The following is a 21,156-nucleotide window of genomic DNA, read 5'->3' as shown; positions in this document are numbered from 1 at the left end:
TTCTAGGTTAAGGGTGGAAGTTGAAATATTTAAGGGGAACCTAGGGAACCAGAGGATGATGTGAGCGTGGAATGAGCTGCCAGTGGAAGTGGTGGATATAGGTTTGATATAGGTTTGATTTCAACATTTAAGGTAAGTTTGGATAAGTACATGATGGGAGAGGTATGGGGGGCTATCATCCAAGTATGAGTCAATGAGACTCAGTAGAATATCAGTGCTGAATGTAGATGGGCCAAAGGGCCTGTTTATTTGCTCTAGTCACAGTGTTTTACGATTCGATAAACAAATACTAAGGGTTAGGCCAAGAAACAGAATTTCTCAGGGAAATGCTGAGCGGACAGATGGAGGTGGAGAAGTTTAGGAAAGGAGGCTCCAGAGGTCCGGTTTGTGGTTGAGAGATCTTTGGAGGAACTGGAAGCAGGAAGATGTCTGGATCATGGAGTGATACAGGAAATTGTGTGCACAGGAATGCAGGAAGCTGCAGAGAAGAGGTATCAGCTCAATATATCCACACCTCACCTTCAGGAGTGTTGCCTCAAGAATGCAACATCCGTCACGGGGCCAAAATTCAAAGTTCAAAGTTCAATTGATCACTTTGCTATCAGAGAATGTATATAGTATACAACCAGAAATCCTTATTCTTAACAGACAAAGTAAGTTTATTATCAAAGTACATATATGTCACCATATACCACCTCGAGATCTGTTTTCTTGCAGGCATACTCAGTAAATACAAGAATCATAATGGAATCAATGAAAGAATGCACCCAAAGTGACAGCCATGCCATCTTCTCATCTTTTCTCAGCTATTATTGGGCAAGAGGTACACAAAACAGAACATTGAACATTACAGCATAGTACAGGCCCTTCAGCCCCCACGTTGTGCTAACCCTTTAACCTACTCCAAGAGCAATCTATCCTTTCCCTCCCATATATCCCTACCTTTCTATTTAATTCAACATCTCTTAAATGTCCCCAGCATGTCTGCTTCTACCAACAACTACCCCACATCAATAGACAATAGACAGTAGGTGCAGGAGTAGGCCATTCAGCTCTTCTAGCCAGCACCGCCATTCACTGTGATCATGGCTGATCGTACACAATCAGTACCCCGTTCCTGCCCTCTCCCCATATCCCTTGACCCCGCTATCTTTAAGAGCTCTATCTAACTCTCTCTTGAATGCATCCAGAGACTTGGCCTCCACTGCCTTCTGGGGCATAGCATTCCACATATCCACCAATCTCTCGGTGAAAAAGCTTTTCTGCATCTCAGTTCTAAATGGCCTGCCCCTTATTTTTAAACTGTGGCCTCTAGTTCTGGACTCACCCATCAGTGGGAACATGCCTCTTGCCTCCAGCGTGTCCAATCCCTTAATAATCTTATATGTTTCAATCAAATCCCCTCTCATCCTTCTAAATTCCAGTGTATACAAGCCCAGTCGCTCCAATCTTTCAACATATGACAGGCCTGCCATTCCGGGAATCATCCTTGTGAACCTACGCTGCACTCCCTCAATAGCAAGAATGTCCTTCCTCAAATTTGGAGACCAAAATTGCGCACAATACTCCAGGTGGGGTTTCACCAGGGCTCTGTACAGCTGCAGATGGACCTCTTTACTCCTATACTCAATTCCTCTTGTTATAAAGGCCAGCATGCCATTAGCTTTCTTCACTGCCTGCTGTACCTGCGTGCTTGCTTTCTTTGACTGATGTACAAGAACACCTAGATCTCGTTGTACTTCCCCTTTTCCTAACTGGACTCCATTTAGATAGTAATCTGCCTTCCTGTTCTTGCCACCAAAGTGGATAACCTCACATTTATCCACATTAAACTGCATCTGCCATACATTTGCCCACTCACCCAACCTGTCCAAGTCACCCTGCATTCCCATAACATCCTCCTGACACTTCCCACTGCCATCCAGCTTTCTGTCATCGGTAAATTTGTTAATGTTACTTTTAATCCCTTCATCTAAATCATTAATGTATATTGTAAAATGGCTGCGGTCCCAGCACCGAACCTTGTGGTACCCCACTGGTCACAGCTTGCCATTCCGAAAGGGACCCGTTAATCGCTACTCTTTGTTTCCTGTCAGCAGCCAATTTTCAATCCATGTCAGTACTCTGCCCCCAATACCATGTGCCCTAATTTTACCCACTAATCTCCTATGTGGGACTTTATCAAAAGCTTTCTGGAAGTCCAGGAACATACATCCACTGGCTCTCCCTTGTCCATTTTCATAGTTACATCCTCAAAACACTCTAGAAGATTAGTCAAGCATAATTTTCCCTTCATGCTGACTCGGACTGATCCTTCTACCGCTATCCAAATGTGTTGTAATTTCCTCTTTTATAATTGACTCCAGCATCTTTCCCACCACTGACGTCAGGCTAACCGGTCTATAATTCCCTGTTTTCTCTCTCCCTCCTTTCTTGAAAAGTGGGACAACATTAGCCACCCTCCAATCAGCAGGAACTGTTCCTGAATCTATAGAACATCCAATCAGCAGGAACTGTTCCTGAATCTATATCCCCACAGCACTTACCACTCTGTTTAAAAATCTATTGCTGACATCCCCCACCCCCCCCATACTTTCCTCCAATCACCTTAAATATTCAGTATTCCCTCTCGTATTAGCCACTACCACCTGGGAAAAAAGGCGCTTGCTGTCCACTCTCTCTATGCATCTTACCCCTCTGTCAAATCATTTCTTTCCAAAGAGGAAACGCATAGCTCATTCAAACTTTCCTCACAAGAGTAACTCATACAAAATGCTGGAAGAACTCAGCAAGTCAGGCTGCATCTATGGAGAGGAACAAACAGTGGACATTTTGCTCTTTACTCACAAGGCACGCTCTCTAATCCAGGCACGATTCCTGCAGATCTCCTCCGCACCCTCTCTAAAGCTTCAGTACAGAAGTACAGTACAGTACAGTCCCACACCACCCGATTCAACAACAACGACACCCATTTAAACACTCTGTTCTTGAACCAACCTACACAGCCCTAATCGCAACCTCGGTACAGCAATGCTATGACCACTTTGCACTACGATGACTCCTGCCTTTATTTTGATTCTAATTGTGTCTTTCTGGTACAACTCTTGATGAGACCCTTTGTTTATTGGGGTCAACTATGGACGTTACATCCTAGGTGTCTCCGTGATGCCGAAGCCAGTGTGCAAGCCAGGGGAGTTACGATACAGAGGGCAAACTGTTGCCCACGCAGCAGGTTCCCCCTCTCCATGCAGCTGATGAATCCAAAGAAACGCAGAGACCGATACAGTTTGGCACCAGTGGCATTGCAGGACATGCCAGTCAGCGATTAACTCAACTTAGGGACTCCAACTCGGGGTTTGCTCCAAATGCCTTCTCCATGAGTGGATAAAGGCACGGTCAAAGTTCAAAGCAAAGTCAGTCTATTATCAAAGTACGTACTGTATGTGTTGCCACATACAACCCAGAGCTCAGAGTTTTCCTTCTCCTGGATGATTTACCAACCACAGCTGATGAGCTCCATCTGCCAGAAGCGACTGATCTTAAAGCAGTGGTAAGCCACCTCTGCCCCTTCCGCTGTCAGTAGAAACAGCTCTGCTGGGCTTAGTACCCACGCCACATGTGAAGGCCAGGAACTGGATTCGGTTGTCAGAGGCTATCTGAGATGCACACTATTGGGAGCATTTAATGGGTAGTGGGAGTTTATCCCCCATCCCTCCCCAGGCTATGACAGCCTTAAGGAACAATTCTTGTATAATTACATATGTTAGTAATAATAGTGACATGTGTCAGTGATTATAAATGTGTTTCTGAATTCAGATTCTATTTATGTTAATTTATGTTTTTCTTCGGAATGCGTTGTCACTATTGCTCAGTGCCTGGAATACTTCTGCAAATAATTGTTCTACTTGTCATGTGTGAAGTGTGGATACAGCCCAGTCTGTCACAGACAAAGCCCTCACTATCATTCAGCATAAAGCAGTGTCCATCATCAAGGACCACCCCACCACCACCACCTTCTAGGCCAGGATCTCTGCTCACTACTACCATCGGGAAGGAGGTACAGAAGCCCCACACCACCAGGTTCAGGAACATTTATCAACCTTTAAACATCAGGCTCTTGAACCAGCGTGAAACACTTCACTCATCACACCGAACTGATTCAACAACCTACAGACTCACGTTCAAGGTCTCTGCAACTCATGTTCTCAGTTTGTGTTTATTTCCACAATCTGCCTCCTTTTGCAGAGGAAATCTGCAGATGCTGGAAATCCGAGCAACACTCACAAAGTGCTGGAGGAACTCAACAGGCCAGGCAGCGTCTAAGGGAAGAAGACACCTCGGCCCAAAACTTCGACCACTGTACTTTTGTCCCCAGACGCTACCTGGCCGGCTGAGTTCCTGCAGCATTTTGCTTGTGTTGCTTCCGCACATTGATTGTCTGTCAGCTTTTGTTTACGTGTAGTTTTTCATAAATTCTATTACATTTCTTTACTTTCCTGTAAATGTCTGCAAGAAAATTCATGATGACGTATACATACTTTGAAAATAAATATACCTTGACTTTGTTAAATTGACGGTTTTCTTGTGAAATCTGCTTATCTGGTGCAATGTGCCTGTTATGCTGCTACAAGTAAGCTTTTATTTGCACCTGTACTTGTGCGGTACAATAGATTTGATCGATGGTGAAGTAACGGTAATATCTTTCCGAGTTGGGGTGACCGACAACATGAAGGGAGCACCAGTGCGGTGCTCTCCTGTTCGCGCTGACTTCATACTGGTCAGGTTGGCCAGTAAACTCAATAATAATACGATCTGATTCGACTCAGGGCTTAGCGAGTGGCGAGCGAAGGGTTAGGAGGCAGGCAGGAGTTAAAGGGGAGGGTGGGTGTGAGGACAAGCGGGAGTGTACTCACTGGCCACACGAGCGCTGAGACGGTAAGAGACGCCATCCGTCTTGGCCCCGGTGCCCTCTCCGATCCGGGGCCCCGACAGGTCAACTGGGCACAGGGCGACGAGAGGCAGAGCCCCGTCGGAGGCTGGTACTGCTCACACTGGCGCCCGCAGCTCAGCTGCAACTCCCTCCGGCTGCAGATCCCCGCCTGACGGCTGGCTGGCTGACTGACTGCGGTTTGTCTCCCACACCGACTGCGGATGCCTTAATGACCCGCGCAGGGCCGGTCAGGGCTCAAAGAATACCAACATCCCCACCCCAGTCTCTCCGGAGAACTGAGCAACTCCGCAGAATCCGAACTGTACTCAGAAGTGTATACACCACCCGCCGTGACCCAGTTCAGTGACCCACCCCCACCACATCAGTGCCGGAGGGGGAGCGACTGGCCCCCCGATGCACCGTGCCTTGGCACCAGTGCGCCAACCATTAGAAGGCAGATTACTACCGAACCTGGCTCCTCCTCCCCTAACTCCCTGCAGAGGGTTCGATGCAGCATTCACCTACCTCCCTCTACGCCCTCAATCACATTCCAGCTTGTACTCCTCACCCTCCCCACGTCTTATTCTGGCTTCTTCCCCTTCCTTTCCAGTTCAGCCCAAATCGTGGGCTGTTTATTCCTCTGACTTGAGTTCCTTCAGCATTTTGTGTGTGATGCAGAACATACAACTTGTACCTAATAAACTGGCCCCTGAGTGTCTGGTTGTGGCTTTCTGTTGCTGTAGCCCATTCACTTCAGGGTTTGGTGTGTTGCACACATTGTGGTCATGTGTGGTTACTTGAGTGACGGCCGCCTTCCTTTTTGCTTGAACCAGACTAGCCATTCTCCTCCAAACTCTCTCATTAAGAAGACATAATCGCCCATACAACTGTTGCTCTTGATTTTTTTTTTAGCACCATTCTCTGGAACCACTCCGGACTGTTGTGCATGAAAACCTCAGGTTCAGTAGCTTCTGAGATACTCAAACCACTCCATCTGGCACCGACAATCGTTCTATGGTCACTTAGATCACATTTCCTCACAAATCTGGTGTTTGGTCTGAACAACAATTGTGTGTTTTTGCAGTCACATGCAAAGCAGCTGTCATACCAAGATGTTATGCATCCGGACAGATTGTTTCCTATGATAAAAATCAATGAGGGTCATTAGGGGCAAGTTGAATTTCCTTTGCCCCCAAAGTAAGTAAAGGTACTGCTGAGCTGGTTTGACCATTGTTGGACTGTGTCGGTCCATAACTGATGTTCACTCCTAGGAACTTGAAGCTCTCAACCGTCTCGACTTCATGTAAACAGGAGCATACTCATCATTCCCTTCCTGAAGTCAATGATCAGCTCTTACCACAAGACTGTGTGCTTAATCCCCTGCTCTACTCGCTTTACATCTTTGCATGACTGTGTGGCTAAACACAGCTCCGAGGCCACATTGCAGTTTGCAGATGACCCTACTGCCGTGGGCTGAATCAAAGGTGGTGAATAGCCCGCATATACGAGGATGACTGAAAATCTGTCTGAGTGGTGCCACAACAGCAATCGCTCTCTCTCAATGTCAGCAAAAGCAAAGAGCTGATCATTGGATGCAAGATGAGGAACCCAGATTTCCATGAGCCAGTCCTCATCAGGGAGTTAGGAGTGGGAGGGTCAGGAACTTTAAATTCCCCGGTGTTATAATTTCAGAGGATGTGTCCTGGGCCCAGCACATGACTGCCAATACAAAGGAAGTACAATAGTTTGTGAAGATTTGGCATGTCATCTAAAGCCTTGATAAACTTCTATAGATGCATAGTTGGATGATACAGACTGGTTGCATCATGGCCTGATATGAAAACACCAATTCCCCTGAAAGGAAAATCTTACAAAAAGTTGTGGGTACAGGCCAATCAATCACAGGCATAGCTGTCCACACCTACGAGGTGCACTGTTACAGGAGAGCAGCAGGGAGCCCCACCGTCCAGGCCATGCTTTCTTGCTGCTGCCATCAGCAAGAAGGTACAGGAGCCCCAGATCCCACACCACCATTTTCAGGAACAGTTATTAAGGCTCTTGAACAAGAGGAGATAAATTCACGCACCCCAACGCTGAACTGATTCCACAAGCTATGGACTCACTTTCAAGGACTCCACAACTCATGTTCATGATATTTATTGTTTTTTTTCATTTTTGTAGTTGCACAGTTTGTTGTCTTTTGCACATTGGTTATTTATCCATCTTTTTATGTATAAGTTTTTTGTTGATTCTCCTCCACCGCCTCCCCCACATCACCATTTCCCACCCCCTTGTCTCTCTCTCATGTTATGTCCCAGCCTGCCCATCGGCTCCCTCTGCTGCTCCTCCCCCTCACTTTCTTCTTTCTTCCATGGGCTTCTATCTCTTTCACCAATCAACTACCCAGCTCTTTGCTCCATCCCTCCCCCTCCAGGTTTCACCTATCAACTAGTGGTTCTCTCCCCTCTCCCACATTACAAATCTGCTCCTCAGCTGTTTTCTCCAATCCTGCCAAATGGTTTTGGCCCGAAACGTCAACTGTACTTTTTTCCATAGGATGCTGCCTGGCCTGCTGAGTTCCTCCAGCATTTTGTGTGTGTTGCTCGGATTTCCAGCACCTGCAGATTTTCTTTTGTTTCTGTTTTGTTGATTTTGTTGTGTTTCTTTGCAATTACTGTGAATGCCCACAAGAAAATACATTTCAGGGCAGTATATAGTGACATATATGTACTTTGGTAATAAATTTACTTTGTTTATGGAGTGATCTGATTGGTTGGCACACTAAACAAAAGCCTTTCACTATATCTCAGTACAAGTAATAATAATACCAAGCCAATGAAGGTCTCACCGTCTTTCTCATCAATTATGTCCACCTCTGACTTAAAAATCTGCTAGAGAGAGTTCCCAAAGGATCACCAACAACCAAGAGAAAATATGTCTGATTACCATGGCAGGGTGGCACAGTGGGTAGAGACGTTGCTTCATACTACTTTGATCCTGACCTCTGATGCTGTCTGTGTGGAGTCTGCAGGTTCTCCCCATAACCATAAGGGTTTCCTGACTGTTTATAAAGGGGAGCTCCTTCAATTCTGACCTGTCACACATTCCAGTCACAGGAATAGATTTAGAGGAAAGCAACCTGGGTTCTATTCCCGCTGCCATCTGTAAGGTGTTTGTACATTCTCTCTGTGATCCCATGGGTTTCTTCCAAATGCACCAGTTTCCTCCCACATTCCAAAGACGTGCAGGTTAGTAGAATCACAAACAAGAGAAAATCTGCAGATGCTGGAATTCCAAGTCAACCCAGCGGGTCAGGCAGCATCCATGGAAATGAATAAACAATTGATGTTTCAAGCTGAGACCCTTCATCAGGATTTCCAGTATTTTGTGTGTGTTATACGGGTTAGCAAATTAATTCGTCAGAAGGGTGTAACTGGGCAGTGTGGGCACATTGCACTGGAAGGCCTGTACTGTATCTCTAACTAAAAATGAGTGTGGGAGAAAGAGCCCTCCTTACTGTCCCATCGCACTATACCAGAGCATGGGGTTAGATGCTGAGTTAATCTCCTTCTATCCTGTCCCATCACACACTCTGAGAATGAGGTCAAATTTTGAGGAAATGTCCCTCGACACTGTCCCACCTCACACCCCTGGAGCAGGGGTTTGATATTGAGCGATATCCCTCTATGATCTCCCATCTCATGGTCTCAGAGAATGGGATTAAATATTGAGGAAGGATCCCATCAAAACATCTCAGAACATTGTTTCTGATATTGAAGAAAGCTCCCTCTACACAGGCTTGTCTTACAATCCCAGAGCATGGGTACAAAACTGAGGAAGCTTCCTTCTACACTGTCACAACCCTCCCTCTTCAATGTCTCATTACCCACTCCATGAAATGCCTCTAATCCAATGCTGCCATCCTTTAGGTCTTGATTCCTCCCCTCAATTCATCCAGAACCCCTGTTACCTGGCCATTTTGCTCCTATCCCATTGGCTTCTGCTGTTCCAGTTGAATTTGGACCATGGGCGACAGTGAGCATTGAAGCTGGTATCCTGCACTGTACGTTGCATGCTGCAGATCCCAGTGCATAAACAATAGACTCAATGGATCTCTTGTGAGTCGCTGTTATTAAATATTTGGCTTGCAATGCTGTGGTATATGTCTGTGCGTCAGCTGTGGTTTACAGGGTAAAATATACACAGGGCTCCTGCCAAAACTCTGTTTCCATGGAGCCTGGCAGGTCTCCAGCACTCATGTCTGCCTTCACCCATCGCTCCCGAAAGCAGGCAGGCCATTCAGCCTTTTTAGGCCTGCTGGACCATGGCTCAACCCCATCGACCTACTGCATTTTTTCACAGATGCACTATAGAAAGCATCCCACCCAAATGCATCAAGGCTTGGTATGACAACTAACTTTTGACCTCTAGATACCGCAGTGTGTTGTGGGTGCAGCTCAGCGCATCACAAAAACAAGCTCCCCCACCCCCTCCAATGGACTCTGTTTATATTTCTCGCTGCCACTGTAAAACAGCCAACATATCGCAGTCCCCATCCCCCAGGCAGAAGGTACATTAGTCTGAAAGCACGTAACACCGGGCTCAAGGGCAGCTTTTATCTTCTTACAAGTTTCTTGAACAGACATCTTTTACAATAAAAATGAATTATTATTCTGTCAATCTACCTTGATATGGCCATGCACCTTATTGTCAGCCTGCAATGCACTCTCTATGTAACTACAACAATCTATTCTGCATTCTGTTATTGCTTTTCACTTTGTACCACCTCAATGGACTAATGCAATGAAGTGATCTGTGTGGATAGCATGCATGAGAAGTTTTTCAGGCACCAACTGCCGGAGGAACTCAGCAGATCAAGCAGCTTCTATGAATAGGAAGAAACAGTTGATAATTCCGGCCAAAATGCTTCATTGGGACTGAAAAGGAAGGGGGCAGAAGGCAGAATAGAACATAGAACATAGTACAGCACATTACAGACCCTTTGGTCCACAATGCTGTGCTGACCCTCAAACCCTGCCTCCCATATAACCCCTCACCTTAAATTCCTCCATATACCTGTCTAGCAGTCTCTTAAACTTCACTAGTGTATCTGCCTCCACCACTGACTCAGGCAGTGCATTCCACGCACCAACCACTCTCTGAGTGAAAAACCTTCCTCTAATATCCCCCTTGAACTTCCCTCCCCTTACCTTAAAGCCACTGTTCAGTACCTCTTGTACTGAACAGTGGTGCCCTGGGGAAGAGGCGCTGGCTGTCCACTCTGTCTATTCCTCTTAGTATCTTGTACACCTCTATCATGTCTCCTCTCATCCTCCTGCTCTCTAGAGAGTAAAGCCCTAGCTCCCTTAATCTCTGATCATAATCCATACTCTCTAAACCAGGCAGCATCCTGGTAAATCTCCTCTGTACCCTTTCCAGTGCTTCCACATCCTTCCTATACTGAGGCGACCAGAACTGGACACAGTACTCCAAGTGTGGCCTAACCAGAGTTTTATAGAGCTGCATCATTACATTGCGTCTCTTAAACTCTATCCCTCGACTTATGAAAGTTAACACCCCATAAGCTTTCTTAACTACCCTTTCTACCTGTGAGGCAATTTTCAGGGATCTGTAGACATGTACCCCCAGATCCCTCTGCTCCTCCACACTACCAAGTATTCTGCCATTTACTTTGTACTCTGCCTTGGAGTTTGTCCTTCCAAAGTGTACCACCTCACATTTCTCCGGGTTGAACTCCATCTGCCACTTCTCAGCCCACTTCTGCATCCTATCAATGTCTCTCTGCAATCTTCGACAATCCTCTACATTATCTACAACACCACCAATCTGTGTGTCATCTGCAAACTTGCCAACCCACCCTTCCACCTCCACATCCAGGTCGTTAATAAAAATCACAAAAAGTAGAGGTCCCAGAACAGATACTTGTGGGTCACCACTAGTCACAACCCTCCAATCTGAATGTACTCCCTCCACCACGACCCTCTGCCTTCTGCAGGCAAGCCAATTCTAAATCCACCTGGCCAAACCTCCCTGGATCCCATGCCTTCTGACTTTCTGAATAAGCCTATCGTGTGGAACCTTGTCAAATGCCTTACTAAAATCCATGTAGATCACATCCACTGCACTACCCTCATCTATATGCCTGGTCACCTCCTCAAAGAACTCTATCAGGCTTGTTAGACACGATCTGCCCTTCACAAATCCATGCTGACTGTCCCTGATCAGACCATGATTCTCTAAATGCCCATAGATCCTATCTCTAAGAATCTTTTCCAACAGCTTTCCCACCACAGACGTAAGGCTCACTGGTCTATAATTACCTGGACTATCCCTACTACCTTTTTTGAACAAGGGGACAACATTCGCCTCCCTCCAATCCTCCGGAATAAGACGGTGGGTGTAGGGCAGGGGTACAAAATGCCGGCTGATAGCTGAAACCAGGTGATGGGGAGAGTAGAAGAGGAAAGAAGAATCTGATAGGAGAGTAGACAATGCGAGAAAGGGAAGGAGGAGGGGAACCAGAGGGAGGTGGTGAGCAGGTGAGGAAAAGGGGTAAGGGGGGGTGGGCTCAGAATGGAAAGAAGAAAAAAGTTGTAGATGGGGGAGAAATCACTGGAAGTTAGAGAAAGAAACATTCCCGCAATCAGGCTGGAGGCTCCCCGGTGTTGCTCCTCTGACCTGCGTGTGGCCTCCAGCATCTGCAGAATCACTTGTGTTTAGTTTTTTTCTGTAATCTGGACACGTTACAATTATAAACCAACATTAGCTATCTTCAACTTTACCCTCCTTTCCTGCTTCATTTCCCTCTCTCTCTCTGTCTGCCTCCCTCCATCTATCACCCAATGATCCCCTTTAAATCTTTCCCCTCGCACGTTAAACCTATGCTGTCTAGTTTTTAATTACTGATCCTTGCAAAAGGCCTAAAGACGTGGTTTTATACCGTCAGTCCTCAATCTCCTACATTCCACTAATTAAATTTTATCCTGCCCGACCTGTCCTTCTAACTCAGTCCTGGCAATATTCCAATAAACAATCGGTGCACTCGTTCCAGCTTAATGACACCTTTCCTATTATAGCAGAACTAAAAGTGTACACAATACTCTAAGTGCAGCCTCTCTAATGTCTTTTATAACTGCACATAATGTCTCATACATTTCCTACTCAAGGCCATGACAGAAGGCAGCCAGCTTGCCAAATGCCTTTTCATCACCCTTTCTATTGTGTTACCAATTTCACGGAACTGTGTATTTGTACTCCAATGTCTGTTTGTTCTACGACACTCTCCAGTGCTGTGCTGTTTACTGTGCAAGTCCTATCCTGGTTTGGCTTCACACACGTACATCAAAATATTGAATAATACAGTGAAATACATCATCAGCAAGCAACACAGTCCGAGGATGTGCTGGGGGGGCAGCCTGAAAGTATCGCCATGCTCCAACGTAGCATGCCCACAGCTTACTAGTGCCATCATGGAATGTGGGAGGAAGCTGGAGCACCCAGAGAAAAGGGAGTTGTGGAGAGAGCATATAAAGTCCTTACAGAGAGCGGCAGAACTGAATCTTGATTGCTGGCTCAGTGACAGCATTATGCTAACTACTATTTTATTGTGCATGAAGTGCAAAACCTCGCACTTATCTGGATTAAACACCACTTACCCAGCTGGTTAAGGTCCCTCTATAAATCTTGATAACCATCTTCACTGCCAACAACACAACCGATTTTCCTGTCAGCTGCAAACGTACGTTCTCATCTGGATCAGCAATACAAGCAGAGTTGTGTTCAGCTCCCACTACCTAAAAGTGCTCCTCAAGGCATGTGCCTCAAATAGCCTCTGACAACCAAGTCCTTCTCGTGTGGCTTAGCCTCTAAGCCCAGCGGAACTGTTTCTGCTGACAGGAGAAGGGGCTAAGGTGGGTCCTGGCACCTAAAAACCAGAGCTTCAGGTGGATGGAGCTCGTCAGCCTGGGAAGGCAGTTCATCTAAGAGAGGGAGAACTCTGATTTCAAACCTCTGCTGCCTTGTGGCCATACCCACTCATGGGCAAGGCTGCGGGAGTAAACCCTGAGGACAAATCCAGAGCTGGAGTCCCTAAGGGCAGTCCGACGTTGCCTTCAACCCCGTTCCAGCAACTCCTGCGGCAACACTGGTGCCTAGCTGTATCAGCCTTTGCCCTTCCCTTGGACAACATCAGTGTCATGGAGAGGGGAGACTTGCTGCATGGGCTACTGCCAGTCTTCCATACAACCTTGGCCCGGACTGCACCCTGGAGAGACTGATGCAAGACTTTCCAGGCACAGATCCATGGTCTCGCAAGACTAATGGATGCCATCCAGGATGTTCAGTAGAAGGGCGATGAGGGAAGGGCAATAAATGCTGGCATTACCCCGAAGGTTTGTAAGCAGATAAAAACTATGCATTTTGTGTGGTCAACACTTGCAGGCCCCACTCCTCGGGATGCCCAATGATTTCTCTTATCACCCACAACTGTGTGGTTAGAAACAGCTCAAATGCCATCTATAAATCTGCTGATGGCAAAACTACTGTTGGGAAAATTTTAGATGGTGACAAGCAGAAGTATAGAAGTGAGAGATGGCAGAGTGGTGTTCAAACAACAACCTTGCACTCAATGTCAGTAAGATAAAAGAATGGCTTATGGGCTACAAAGAAGGGTGAGTCATGGAAACACACACCAATCCTCATCAAAAAATCAACAGTGGAAAGGGTATGCAGTTTCAAATTCCCGGGAGTCAACAATTCTGGAGATCTATCCTATGCGCAAAAAGGTAACTGTTGATACTTTCCTCACTGTCTATGATACCACCAATTTTAGTGTCATCTGCAGATGTACATACAAACTGCAGCTTCTTTTGGTCCTGTACAGTAGCAACCCCCACCCCGTACCAGACTGTGATGAAGCCTGTCAGGATGCTCTCCACAGTAAATTTACAGCAGTTTCCGAGTGTCTTAGGTGACAAACCTAATGACATATAGCCAATGTCTTGCCTTCTTTATAGCTGCATGTTGGGACCAGGTTAGATCCTCAGAGACCTTGACACCAAGGAAATTGAAATTGCTCACTCTCTCTACTTCTGATCCCTCTATGAAGATTGGTTCATGTTCCTTCATCTTACTCTTCCTGAAGTCCACAGTCAACTCTTTCATCTTACTGATGTTGAGTGAAAGGTTTATTCTGCAACACCATTCAGTTAGCTGATATATCACACTCTTATATGCCCTATCATCTCCATCTGAGATTCTACCAACAATGGTTGTGTCATCAGCAAATTTAGAGATGGCATTTGAGTTATAGCTGGCCACACAGCCATGGGTATAGAGGGAGTAGAGCAAAGGACTAAGCCAGCACACCAGTGTTGATCATCACTGGAGGAGATATTAATCAGAGTTTTGTAAGGAAGGCATAAATATAACTGTAAGTTACAAAACTAAACTGCATAATAGATGAATGTCCAAGAAACAGGTGTCCACCATCAAGTCAATTATTTATCCAGTTCACTTGTTCATACTTGTTCCTATGTGATCTAATTTTCCAGAATAACCTTCTAAGTGGGGCCTTGGCAAGGGCCTTGCTCAAGCCCATCTAAACAAGATATGCCAGCCTGAATTCATCAGTCTTCTTGGTTAACTCTTCAACAAATTCCAACAGATTTATAAACACCGGGGATTCTGCAGGTGATGGAAAGAGAGCAACAGATGCAAAGTGCTAGAGGAACTCAGCTGGTCAAGCAGCATCTATAGAAAGGAATAAGCAGATGATATTTTGGGCCAAGACGCTTCCTGACACAAGCTTTTCATACACAGAACTGTGCGAACTTAACTGTTCTGAAAAGAGAATCCATTGATTCCACCAAAAACTTCCACCATTCCTGTCCCAAAATACTTGTATCCCCTTTAAATATTTTTCTCCTTTTTTTAAATCTGTGTCCCCTGAACTGTCTGCTAATGACACATCTTCCTGCCTTCTCAACTGGTCAGGATTCTGTGCCATCATACCTTGGACAGGAACGTGGATAGGCAAGGTTTAGAAAGTAAGACCAGCTTGGATTGACATCTTGGTTGGCGTGGGTCAAGTGACTTGTTTCCATGGTGCATGACTCCGTGATCTTCTTAACTTCTCCAGTTTCTACAGTTTCTGGAACCGTTCTACAGGATGAAGTTTTAAATGCCTCCAAGCTTCCAGGGAAAGAAAACACAACCCTGCATGATTCAGACTCCTGGCCAGTGGATATTTATACTGAAAGTTATAGTACTGTTTCGGTTTGGAGTTGGGATAGAGAGAGAGAGAGAGACACACACTCTCTCTCTCTCTCTCTAGATATATATATAGATATCCAAATGCCATCTATAAATCTGTTTACAACACAACTATTGTTGGCAGAATCTCAGATGATGACAAGGTGGTGTACAGGAGCGAGATAGATCAGCTGGTTGCATGGTGTCGCAACAACAACCTTGTACTCAACGTCAGTAAGACCAAGGAATTGATTGTGGATTTCAGGAAGGGAAAATCGAGGGAACACACACCAGTCCTCATCGAGAGATCTGAAGTGCAAGGGTGAACAGTTTCAATTTCCTGGGTGTCAACATCTCTGAGGATCAATTTTGGGCCCAACATATTGAAGCAGGAAATGAGGAATTTGAGAATTGGTAAGTCACCAAAGACGCTCATAAATTTTGACAGACATACCATGGACAGCATTTTAACCAGTTGCATCACCATCTGATATGGAGAAGCCACTGCACAGGATCAGAAAAAGCTGCAGAAAGTTGTAAACTCAGTCAGCTCCATCAAAGGCTCTTGCCTCTCCAGCATCCAGCACACATTCAGAAGGCAATGCCCAAAAAGGTCATATCTATCGTTAAGGATCCCCTTCTCCCAGGACATGAGATAGGGGCCTCATTAAGGAGAGATGACAACTGAAGTAACAGTAAAGAAAATCAACCATGGAGGAAGGAGAAGGAGTCAACATCCTGCAGGCAGAACTAAAGTCACGACTGTTGACTCCAAGGAGGGCAGTAAACCTTGGGCTTTGAAGAAAGAAGAATGAACACACTTGGACATAGTTACATAAGGACCCCTACAAGTTCGTGGAAAGCATTTTCACAAAGTAGAAGAATGGAAACACTTAAGATGTCAAAGATCATCTGAAACTGACATACTCAGACAGCTGGAGAGCTGAACACATCTCAATACCTTCAGATATGCCACCCATCCACCCTCCGCATCAGCAATTTGACATCAGTCCACCCAGATATAGTCAGGTAATAAAAGAAGGTTGCTTCAGCGTCAGGCCCAGATGGAGTTCCATACAAACTCTACAAAAATGCACTAAGTCCTGAACTTCTTATGGAAACAGATGAAGGTGGTCTGGAAGAATAAACTTATTCTGGGCAGGAGGAATTCTAATTCCTGAAGAAAGATTCCTCAGAAATGGGACAGTTTTGGCAAATAAATCTATTGAACGGTGAAGGGAAATATTTTTCAGTGTCATAGCACAAACATTGTCTATTTACCTGGAGAAAAATAACTCCATTGACACACGTGTGCAGAAAGCAGGGTGGCTGGGTTTCTCTGGCTCCTTGGAACACACAAATACAATTTGGCATCAAATACAAACTGCTACAAGGGAAAGAAGAAAGAAAAAAGCCAATGCCTTTTGGTCAGTCTCACAGAACCTCCTGTGGTCTTCATTGGAATCCTTCTGTGTACCAGAATATGTTACAACCCTGGTCAAAGCCTACTTTCGAGATCTCCAGTTCTCATTGATGCCCACACTGGCAGCCTGTGGAGATAGGCATCAAGGTAGGTTGCAACATCTCTCTGCTGCCCTTTACCACAGCAATGGGAGTAATCATTAGAACTTCTAAATGGATAGTAGGAGGAGAATGACTATGCTTACCACCAATCTGGGCATTTACGGATGATTTAACCATCCTTACACTACCATCCCATGTACCAAATTGTTGCCTGAGAAGCTCCATTCAAAAATCAAATGGGCCCAAATGACGATTAAAGCAAAGAAGTCCAGAAACATTCCTATAGTCAAGGGAAGGCTGGTCGACTATAAGTTCCATGTGGATGGGAAAGTAATTCCTCTGTGTCAGAAGTGTCAGTTAAAAGTTTGGAGCATTGGTATGATGTAAACCCCAGTGATACAAATCAAGTAAACCTACAGAGAGAAGAAAAAGGGCTTAAAGACATCGATAAGACCTTGCTGCTAGGAAACCTTAAGCTCCAGTGCCTTCAGTTTGGATTGCTCCCTCAGGTGCTGAAAAGCTGGAGAGGACAGTTAGTTCCTTCATTAAGAAGTGGTTGGACCTCCCCAATCGCTATGTAACATCTACCTGTATGGCAAAGGAGCTCTGGAGTTGTCTGTCACGGGGCTGACTGAAGAGTTCAAGTGTGCCAAGGTGAGGCTTGAGATGACTCTCTCGGAATCCCGTGGCAGTGTTGTCCAGGATTCTGCACCCAGGACCCTAACAGGGAGCAAGGCAGGCAGTCAGTAAAACAGGCAAAAGCAGCACTCAGGTGTGCAGAGATGGTGGGCCAGGTGCAATCTGGAAGAGGGGGCCTTGGCACAGGCTGAAACTGGCCCATTTGGCAAAAGGCAACAACACAAAAGCAAAGGTGAGCTCTGGTGGTGGAGGGAGTACTGTACAGTGACTGGAGGAGCAGATGAGGTATGCAAGAGCAGTGTCTCAGGCAAAACAGCGACAGTGAACAAGGTGGGAAAACACTGAGAAAAGGAAATTTAGCTGGAAAGACATGGGAAAAGGAAGAAAGAAAGATTAGCTTCCTTATAAAAGCTGGTTATGATGTTCTCCCTTCTGAACCAGTAACTCAGTGAAGACCCAGCTTGTCTTCTCTGTGGAAGAACAGCAAACCTCAAGCACATACTCTCATCTTGCAAAGTAAGCCTCACTCGAGGAAGAGACACATGGAGGCACGACCAGGTCCTCAGACGTTTGGCACCCATTGTGGAGAAGCAAAGTCTGAACAACAACTCTAAACCCCATATGACTATCCCGCTTGTCCAGCAAGGACAGGCAGTGCCACCCTCAGTGACACGGTTGGTGTCAGGCCTGCTCGTGACTGGAACATGGCTGTCGATCTTGACAAAAGGCTAATATTTCCCCCGGAGATAGCCACTAGCACGCTCAGAAGAGATTTAGTTTTGTAGTCGAGCAGTCTGTCTGAAGGCTGTAGTACTACAGTCTCCTTAACTACTCCCAAACACCTTAAACCTGTGCCCTCTTGTGGCAGCCATTTCAGCCCTGGGAAAGAGCCTCTGACTATCCACACAATCAATGCCTCTCATCGTCCTATACACCTCTGTTAGGTCACCTCTCATCCTCCGTTGCTCCAAGGAGAAAAGGCCGAGTTCACTCAACTTGTTTTCATAAGACATGCTCCCCAATCCAGGCAACATCCTTGTAAATCTCCTCTGCACCCTTTCTATGGTTTCCACATCCTTCCTGTAGTGAGGCGACCAGAACTGAGCACAGTACTCCAAGTGGGGTCTGACCAGGGTCCTATGTAGCTGCAACATTACCTCTCTGCTCCTAAATTCAATTCAATGATTGATAAAGGTCAATACACCGTATGCCTTTTTAACCGCAGAGTCAACCTGCGCAGCTGCTTTGAGTATCCTGTGGACTCAGACCCCAAGATCCCTCTGATCCTCCACACACCCAAGAGTCTTACCATTAATACTATATTCTGTCATCAGATTTGACCTACCAACTTCAACCACTTCACACTTATTTGGGTTGAACTCCATCTGCCACTTCTCCCAGTTTTGCATCCCATCAATGTCCCGCTGTAACCTCTGACAGCCCTCCACACTATCCACAACACCTCCAACCTTTGTGTCATCAGCAAACTTACTAACCCATCCCTCCACTTCCTCATCCAGGTCATTTATAAGAATCACAAAGAGTAGTGGTCCCAGAACAGATCCTTGAGGCACTCCACTGATGATCGACATCTATGCAGAACATGACCCGTTTACAACCACTCTTTGCCTTCCTTGGGCAAGCCAGTTCTGGATTCACAAAGCAATGTCCCCTTGAAACCCATGCCTCCTTACTTTCCCAATAAGCCTTGCATGGGGTACCTTATCAAGTGCATTGCTGAAATCTATATACACTACATCTACTGCTCTACCTTCATCAATGTGTTTAGTCACATCTTCAAAAAATTCAATCAGGCTCGTAAGGCACGACCTGCCCTTGACAAGGCCATGCTGACTATCCCCAATCATATTATACCTCTCCAAATGTTCATAAATCCTGCCTCTCTGGATCTTCTCCATCGGCTTACCAACCACTGAAGTAAGTCTCACTGGTCTATAATTTCCTGGCCCATCTCTACTCCCTTTGTTGAATAAAGGAACAACATCTGCAACTCTCCAATCCTCCGGAACCGCTCCTGTCCCCATTGATGATGCAAAGATCATCGCCAGAGGCTCAGCAATCTCCTCCCTCGCCTCCCACAGTAGCCTGGGGTACATCTCATCTGGTCCCAGCGACTTATCCAAATTGATACTTTCCAAAAACTCCAGCACAGCCTTTTTCTTAATATCTATCTGTTGAAAGTCATCACTACAATCACCAAGGTCCTTTTTCATTGTGAATACTGAAGTAAAGTATTCATTAAGTACCTCTGCTATTTCCTCCGGTTTCATACACTTGATAGATCCTATTCTTTCATATCTTATCCTCTTGCTCTTCACCTATTTGTAAAATGCCTTGGGGTTTGCCTTAATTCTGCTCACCAAGGCCTTCTCATGGCCCCTTCTGGCTCTCCTAATTTCCTTCTTAAGCTCCTTCCTGTTAGCCTTATAATTTTCTGGATCCTTAACATTACCTAGCTCTCTGAACCTTTCATAAGCTTTTCTTTTCTTCTTGACTAGGTTTACTACAGCCTTTTTACATCACAGTTCCTGCACCCTACCATAACTTCCCTGTCTCATTGGAACATAACTATGCAGAACTCCACACAAATATCCCCTGAACATTCACCACATTTCTTCCACACCTTTCCCTAAGAACATCTGATCCCAATTTAAGCTTCCAAGTTCCTGCCTGATATCTTCATCTTCCCCCTAACTCCAATTAAACACTTTTCTAACTTGTCTGTTCCTATCTCTCCCCAATGCTATTGTAAAGGAGATAGAATTGCAATCACTATCTCCAAAATGCTTTCCCACTGAGAGATCTGATACCTGAACAGGTTCATTTCCCAATACCAGATCCAAGTACAGCCTCTCCTCTTGTAGGCTTATCTGCATATTGTGTCTGGAAACCTTCCTGAACACACCTAACAAACTCCACTCCATCTAAACCCCTCGCTCTAGGGAGATGCCAATCGATATTTGGGAAACTAAAATCTCCCATCATGACAACTCCGTTATTACACCTTTCCAGGATCTGTTTCCTTATCCGTTCCTATTCAAGTCAGCCTTAGAATAGCAGAGCACAGAGCCAGTTGAAAATTCAAAGTAAATTTATTATCAAAGTGCATATTGCATAAGTCACCACACACCAAGTTGAGATTGATTTTCTTGCAGCCATTGGCAGTAGAACAAAAAAAAAACAATAGAATTAAATGAGAAACTACACACACAGACTGACAAACAACAAATGTGCAAAAGAAAACCAGCTGTGCAAAAAGAAAATAATAGATAAACAAATAAATGGAAAATGAATAAATAAACCGATAAATATATAGAGAAATAAATGAACAGATAGATAGATAAATACTGAGAACATTAGTTGCAGAGTTCTTGAAAGTGACTCTGTAAGTTTTGGAATCAGTTCAGTGTTGAGGTAATTGAGTTATTCGTGCTGGTTCAGGAGCCTGATGGTTGAGGGGTAATAAATGTTTCTGGACCTACTGGTGTGGGACCTGAGGGCTCCTGTAGCTCCTGCCTGATGCCAGCAGCAAGAAGAGAGAATTCACCCCATCTTATCTATGTGAACCATGGATAACCCATTAGACCAGACCCTTTTGGGTCTGTTACCTGCTCTGCCTTGATAATTCTTCAATGTTGTGACAGTCTGTGCCTCCACTGCCCCTTCAAACAGTATGTTACAGATTTCTCTCGGGACTAACCTTCTGAGTTCCCCAAGTACTTTGTGTTTGAGTGTGCTGCTCAAGATTTCTCACATTTACAGAATCTCTT

The 21,156-nt window shown here is 45.4% G+C and overlaps 1 protein-coding gene across 7 annotated transcripts in view; it reads right to left on the bottom strand.

Annotated features, from left to right (window-relative positions):
- The window catches only part of LOC132394688 (regulator of G-protein signaling 3-like), a 175,602-nt gene that overhangs the window by 71,831 nt on the left and 82,615 nt on the right, over positions 1–21,156 (bottom strand). Inside the window, exon 2 of one of the 7 annotated variants that reach the window (XM_059971062.1) lies at positions 17,315–17,446. The exons of 5 other annotated variants lie outside the window; for them this stretch is intronic. Coding sequence is in view for 1 of the 2 variants with exons in the window: in XM_059971068.1 (XP_059827051.1) it covers positions 4,914–4,949 (36 nt within the window). In the remaining variant the exon portion in view is untranslated. Of the gene's footprint in view, positions 1–4,913; positions 5,148–17,314; positions 17,447–21,156 lie in introns of those variants that run through there. One more of the 7 variants, XM_059971068.1, reaches the window with a different exon arrangement.

This window comes from Hypanus sabinus, chromosome 5 (genome assembly GCF_030144855.1).
Source record: "Hypanus sabinus isolate sHypSab1 chromosome 5, sHypSab1.hap1, whole genome shotgun sequence".
Taxonomy (NCBI): Eukaryota; Metazoa; Chordata; class Chondrichthyes; order Myliobatiformes; family Dasyatidae; genus Hypanus; species Hypanus sabinus.
This window is presented reverse-complemented; position numbering and strand designations above follow the sequence as displayed.